General features: G+C 41.1%; 1 protein-coding gene across 1 annotated transcript in view; it reads left to right on the top strand.

Annotated features, from left to right (window-relative positions):
• LOC308286435 (contactin-associated protein-like 4) overlaps window positions 1–7500 on the top strand; it is a gene marked incomplete at both ends in the record, with an annotated part of 145620 nt that overhangs the window by 120693 nt on the left and 17427 nt on the right. Inside the window, 2 exons of the mRNA XM_080727455.1 lie at window positions 4872–5111; window positions 7384–7500. The exon at window positions 7384–7500 is cut by the window's right edge and continues 108 nt beyond it. Coding sequence (XP_080583581.1) covers window positions 4872–5111; window positions 7384–7500 — 357 coding nt within the window. The remainder of the gene's footprint in view (window positions 1–4871; window positions 5112–7383) is intronic.

Genomic DNA, 7500 nt, shown 5'->3' with positions numbered 1-7500 from the left:
TCTGTTCGTTTTGTGTGTGAGTGAGGGAATGTGTGGCTATATATACTGTAAGATGTGCATCTTGTTTCCTTTTGTGTGTGCATGCAGTGTGCCGCTACGCACATACCGGTACATTGCAAGCTCTTGAGTTACTCTATGTTAGTCACAAACAGTGACATTCGGACTTGGAAAATCCAGTCTGTCAGTTGGAGTGCTATTATTTATTGCTGTCTAAAGAGCTGTCTATTCATGACATCTCTTCATAGAAACACAATTCCCTACCTGGCTTTATCAATACTACAGATGTGTAAACTGTCCGTTCCTCCCAACTTCATCAATACAAGTCCACAGTGCTTTATTATCTCTGCTTAGCTTATGTTCATCAATTGTGCAGTGTTTTCTAATGGTTTATTGAGCTTCACAATCTGTGGACCCGTGTGGGGGAAGACAACAGAAAATCCATGAGGCTGTATCTTTCTGCACATATTATGGATGTCAGTTCATATCAGGGAGCACATTTTGGAGGAAGAATCAACCAACAAACAAACAAACAATGATGGGATTGGGCAGAGAAATTGAGGTGGATATTGATATTAGGTGAATGTGTTTAGCCAACAAGCCTCTCTGAATGGCATAGACGCAATGATCATTATTCTTTATGTACACATTCTGTATGTGTCAGATTGTCATGTTTACTACTACCCTCAGGTTTAGATTATTTCCTTTATTAAAACTTGATAAACAAAACATGTACACTTTTAAGTTATTAAAGTTTGCATTTACATTAACACAACCTCTAAACCTCAAGTAAAACCAAAAGAAGCCGCCCACAAAGGGTGAAATTGCACCCCTACCTGTGCTGCCAAGCAAATAGCGTCTCGGTGTTACGATGCACTTTGCACATGAATTAGGTAGTTCAAGATTTGCAACTTTCAATGCAAAAGAACCTCATTACAAAAAAGTCCAATTTGAAAACACCAAAGCTTAAAGCCACACGCAGTTACAGTGAAGGTTATTAGCGTCTTCAGAGAGCTGGTAGTAAACTGAAGCACATTTATAACGGAGACTCCCGTGATCCTGACAGCAGTGATTTTCCTCCATCAAGGTAGCCATGGATGGCCATGGTAAAGTGCAACAACGATGTGTGCAATTAGGCACGGCTTCTAAACCTGTGTAATTATAAGTAACTAAACCCGTGCACAATATATTTCATGAATCAGATCTAAACATGGGGCAGATAGATATTCCCAATTAACTGCAGCATTTAATCCTAACCCTAATATATAGTGTACAAATTCTGAAGTAAATTCACATTTGGAATAGTAAGCCATGGTGAATTTATGAACCATAGTACTGTTCAACTTTGCATGAGAGAGCCTGTATTTGACACAGAATAACCTTGCTGCAAAGAAATGTAAGATGTGTTGTGCTATAATATTAACTTTCAATTGAGTTCATTAATAGTAGTTAATTAAGTTTAGACTAACAATTAACCAGTTTATTAGTCATGGAATATTCTCGATGTTCTCTCCTGTATTCAACATCAGAAAATATGTTCTGTATGGATGCTGCTGCTTCTGAAACCATCATTCACTGCTCTTTCTTTTATTATGGTTTGATTTCTCTGAGCGTGTTGCTCCCTTGGTCAGAAGTATTGTTCCTCTGGGTTCTATCTGCGCATTTCCTGGGCCAAAGGCTCATGAAATCTAATCACCTTGCATGATGACTTCTTAAAGATGACCATTTCCCAGGAGGCCAACTTTAATTTGGCAGTGCAATGAATGTGCATGGCAGTATATTATGTATTCCTGAAGTAACTCTTCTGTGGACAGGAAAAAGTGTGATATGAATAGCGAATAGCGATATGTGTATTATACAAAATAGCTGGAGTTGGAAAGTACCGTAACAAAGTACATTTACTCAATTACTGTACGTAAGTCGCATCGCAAAGTGTTTGTGAGCTTGTAGATCTGCTATTATCGAAAAAGTTGAGTACTTTTACTTTGGTATTTTAAGTATATTTTAATGGCAATACTTTTGTTCTCTTATCCTATGTATAATAAAATTGGCTAATTGAAAGTCTTGTGGACAGACCTCTGATGTCACTCTGCTCCAATGCAGCTACGCTCAAATATGGAGTGTGTTTAGCTTCAATATGTCGTCATGTCAGTCAGCTCCATATATGGGCACAAAAAAGAGGACAAGGACTGAATGATACAGAGATCCGATTGTCCAGAGCTACAGATCCGACTGCTATGCCCATATATAGTCATGTGTATATATGGGACTGACACAGTGGCAAGGACTTGAGGGAGTGTGGCGCTGTCGAGTAGTTCAGATATGCAGTAGTCCAGAACCGCCAATCCAACCAATATGCCCATATGTGGGCATTCCAGTATGGGCATAAACTGGCAGTCAAAACAGAAACAGACATCTCCAGATATGAGCACAAAAGCGACACAGACAGATGGGTACAATTAGTACTCTGACAAAGCCCACAACACTATGACCTAGACATATTGGTGGGATCGGCAGTACGACGTAAGTGTGTGGTCTGCATAGCTCTAGATGTTCGGGCCGCGGAAAACAAGCTTTTTACCTGTAGCAGAGTGTTTCTGCATTGTGGTATATTGCTACTTTTAAGTAACAAATATGAGTACTTCTTCCACCACTGCAAATTAGACACTATAGCTAATATACTTTCTGACCTCGATATGTCGGCTAGCTCTGATAACTCTGTCTAATTGCTTGCATAAGACTAGAGAGAATAACAGTATTACAGGATATAAGGACTTGATACTTTGAAAAGCTACTGTGCAACCGATCCATACGATCCAGACTTTTTTAATGACATGCTGCCAAGTCTAAACTTTGGGGACAATAAGAATTGCCAAGTGTGGAGGGGGGAAAAAAGAAAGAAAGGAGGGATGCCAGAGTACAGCCCTGAAAGCACTATGCATGGGTTTGCCAAGAATGTTCACTTTGAACAATGGAAGGTTGTCATGGCAGAACACACCAGGTTTGAACTCGGAACAATAACTTTGTCAGCGTGGAAGAACATGGAGATTGTTAGGAGAGTAAAGTGAGAACATCTGTCATCCTGTTAGTCAACCAGCTTCCACCATTTCAGTCATCCAGCCAGGCAGTTACACAACAGCTCCTGTACTTCCATGGCCCGTCATCTCAGGCAGTAGCTCTAAAAGTCAAACCCCTGAAGGCTTTGCTATTGCATGAACTCTGTGTTCGCGCGCGCGTGCGTGCGTGCGTACGTGCGTGCGTGCGTGCGGGCGTGCGGGTGTGTGTGTGTGCGTGCGTGTGTGCGTGTGTGCGTGCGTGCGTGCGTGCGTGCGTGTGTGTGTGTGTGTGTGTTCTGATTTAATCTACTTTGTCGTGCTTTAAAGACCAGTAACAAAAGTGTTGACAAAACAATTGTGGGGGCTGGCATTGTGGGGGCTGGCAGGGCAAATAAGGGGGCAGGACTGCTTTAATAGTGAGTTCCACATGCTACGCTCAGAGCTGTGCTAATTGACAGAAATGGATAGAGCAGGCTACAGCAGACAACAACCACAGAAACCATGACAAATTGAAAATATATACAGAGCGAGACGCCTCCAATGTTGAAGGTTTCTGAAACTAAACTTTTTAGAAGCTTCATAATTGTGCTTTGCACTGTGAAAACTCCTCTGTTCTTGAGCAGATCACAGCAGAGCAGTCTTCTGTGCGAGTTTACTGAGGATATGGCATCTGTTTCAGAGATAAACCATTGTTTCTATAATTGGTGCTCGCCATCAGTCCACTAAATCCACTTTTTACTGATGAACACTGGATGTGCATTCTCCCCCTCTCTCTCTCTCTCTCTCTCTCTTTCTCTCTCTCTATTCATTAGAATGTTTAATTAAAATGATTATGCGATTAGAATCTCATACTGTACCATAACATCCCTAAAAATAGTCACTAAAAGGGACTTGTGTCCAGAAGAAATATTATGTGATATGAAATTACATAATTACTCATTCAGCAACAAGGCTACACAATTGACAGTGAACCTTTTAGGCTGCGTTGGCTGTTTAATGGGTTAACGGTTACAAGTTCGTTATTGACAGTTAATGACTAACGTATTAATCCTTACCTTCCATATTTGTAACTAATCCATCAAATGTAGCCTTAACACTAAAATGTAGCCTTAACACGTTTGTTTTAACTGAATGACTGGGTCTAGATTGTTTAAAAAAATTGTTTTTATTTGTCTGGTTATTTTTATTTGTCTTCTTTTTGTGCAAATGCTTGTCTAATGTCCTTCTAATATGATGGATGGATGGATGGATGGATGGATGGAAGGATGGATGGAGCTCATGGCTATTGTGTGCATTGTGTTGTCAGGAGGTACAGCCTCCAGGCAGAAGGGCTTATGGCAGGGTTCCCCAATAGGCGGCCCGCGGGTCATGTGCGGCCCGCAGGGGGCTACTGTTTGGTAACAACCCCAGTAATAATCTTGTTATAAGAGCAGCAACAACACTAGTATATCGTTGTTGTCGGGTGGAAATCTCCAAATTTGTACGTTCTTTCGCAAATCATACAAGGCCGTCGCACAAAAATAGTGAAAACAGCAGATCTACAAGCACACAACGCCTCGCGGTGCGAGGCGTTGTGTGCTTGTAGATCGGCTGTTTTCACTAGTTTAAATAATTTTTAATATGATAAATTCAAAACGAACGGTTTTGGACATACAAGATTTTCACCTGACAACGACGAAAACTGTCGCTGGAGTAGCGGGAACGCCGCCGTCGCCCCCTGCAATGTTGTGGCCCTCGGCTTGGTACCCAAAACATAATTCGCCCCTTGGGGAAAACTAATTGGGGAACCCTGGCTTATTGTGTGCATTGTGTTGTCAGGAGGTACAGCCTCCAGGCAGAAGGGCTTCCAGGGCTGCATTCGCCTGCTGCAGCTGAACGGCGTCACTCTGGACCTGGAGGACAGGGCTAAGATCACCCCTGGAGTTCAGCCTGGCTGCCCGGGACACTGCAGCAGCTACGCCTCGCTCTGCCAGAACCAGGCCCACTGTGTGGAGAAACCCAATGGCTTCTCCTGTGACTGTAGCCTGACACCATTCACTGGAGCTTTCTGTCACAGAGGTACATTAAACACACGCGCACGCACACACACACACACGCGTGCACGCGCGCACACACACGCACGCACACACACACACACCGCACGCATTAGAAACTTCTATTACAGAGGTGCAGACACACATTCAGCATTCTGGGGCTTAACTCCACTGATAGACTTTGGAAAATTGCAGTGACAATACTTTAGATTAAAAAAAAAGTGAATAAATAAAAAGTTACTGCCTAGGAGAGCTATTTTGATATTGCACCACCATGGGGCTAAATGTGTAGAGACAGAGGGCCCTATTTCCATATATGCCTTACCCCTTATCCCTAAACTCCTTTTATTTTATTTTTATATTTTGAAAAACATTTAAAAATACTTCAAATCTACAAGCTCACAACGTGTTGATGTAGATCGGCTAGTTAAACTATTTTAAAATGTTTTTCAAAATAGTAAAAAAAGGCAAAGAAGTTTAGGCATAAGGCTAGGGATAAGGCATGGACAATGGATAATGTATGAAGTATATGAAGAAGTTGGTATTCATCTGCCATTGAGACAGTCTTCTGAAGAGAATGCTCCTCACTACACTGCACCGATGTTGGACCCCAGCCACTCTCTCTGTTTATGTAAATAGAAGCTTCTTAATGGTAACTCAGCGTGGGCATAATGCACCGCTGCTCTCTAAAGGCCAAGCATCTCGTTTATCTCTGGAGGACTCTCTTAGCATGATTCACACACATCAAGAGAAGTACTTAGCAGCCAAGTGGTAGAGTACAGTACATCAAGGGCTTGATGCACGCGGAGGGTATTTTTAAACTGGGTTTGATATGCAGTATAAATGAATCATCCCCTGGACGGGTCAGGCGTGTTAAACAGGACTGTACAGAATGTGTGTTCCATAATTAATGGCGATTCATTTTTGCTGTGAAGTGAGGTCAGTGGTAAGGGGCTGTATTCAACCTGAATGGTCCATGAATTTGGCGCTCCGTTAAATCTATGAATCCATGGATGTGTTTTGGGCTGACAAAATGTGAAAATGTCCGTGGAAACCTTGAAGCCAGCTACGCAGAATTTGCAATTACAGAAAAACATACTCTTTGTACCGTATAAGCTTTACTTCCAAAGCTTTTGAAAAAGTGTTCAGTCTCATGCATTACAAAATAAGTTCATAGTACAAGTTTATTCTTTAGATTAATTTGACATTGAACTTCATTTAACTTAAATTACTCGTTTGTAGCAAAGTGAAGTTCAAGATATGTACTAACAAAAATCCTTTATCAGTTTAGGCTAAACTCACTGGCACTGATGAAACACAATCTAAACTATGTAGTATGGTAGAGTACAGTATTTGACAGCTGTGGTGGCTTTGATTCCACTTCCAAATGTGATATTTTATCTGTAAATATTTGTACATGCTTAATACACACATACTGTACTGTACATGTATTGAAATATTGATAAATATGATCTTCTTTTAAGCTATTATTATTGTGGCTTTGTACTGCCGTGATATATTCATAGTATTATCAGTATATTCATCATAAAACGCAAATACTTTTATTTAGACTCTCCTCCCTGCTGTCTCTGAGCAGTCTCCCTCCTTAGCTGGTTGACAGGGAGGCATCCAGTTAGGCTAGCATATGCCACCTTGTAGCATATGCTACCATAGTGTGATACACTTATTACATCGACTTACAAAACGTGGTAGGTACTAGGGCATTCACGAATAGTGATTTTTAGTATTCTAATTATTCGACCTCAAAGTATTCGAATAGTCGAATATTCGACAGGACTGGCCCAAACTGTCAAATATTAAGTAAGCAAGAGGCAAATAGCAAGAGGAAAATAGCCGATCTACAAGCACACAACGTGTTGTGCTATTTTCACAATATTTATCTGCGGAACCGAGTCACATTAATACCTACAATTCCAAGTGCTTGTCAGGGTGGGGGTCCCCTGTTCAAATATGTTTACTTTGGGGGTCACAGCCTAAAAAGGTTTGAGAAGCCCTGGTATAGAGCATTAACAAATTCATCCACCAGGGGCATTGACAACTCATTCTTATGACTTCCTATCTAGCCAAGCTTTATAAACTATATATTTTTTAAAGAGAAACCTATAAAAAATAAAAAAATAAGGGAATATTCGACTTCGGTGAACAACGTCAAATAGTGTCTTTGATATTCGAATATTCGAATATTTGGTGAATGCCCTAGTAGGTACTGTAGTATGCTCAGCCACTGATGTTAGTTATCGCTTAAACAAGCTTTCTGTTATGTTCTTTCCTTCCAGAGGTGTCAGCCAGCTTTAGGTCTGAAACATCTATCGATTACACTTTCAAGGAGCCTTATGAAATGAGCAGAAACAGCAGCAAGCTGCCCTCCTCCATCTACTCAGACGTGACCCTGA

The sequence above is a fragment of the Nannobrachium achirus genome (genome assembly GCF_963921795.1).
Source record: "Nannobrachium achirus genome assembly, chromosome: 1".
NCBI lineage: Eukaryota > Metazoa > Chordata > Actinopteri > Myctophiformes > Myctophidae > Nannobrachium > Nannobrachium achirus.
Note: the sequence above shows the minus strand (reverse complement) of the source record. Positions and strands in the feature narration are given on the sequence as shown.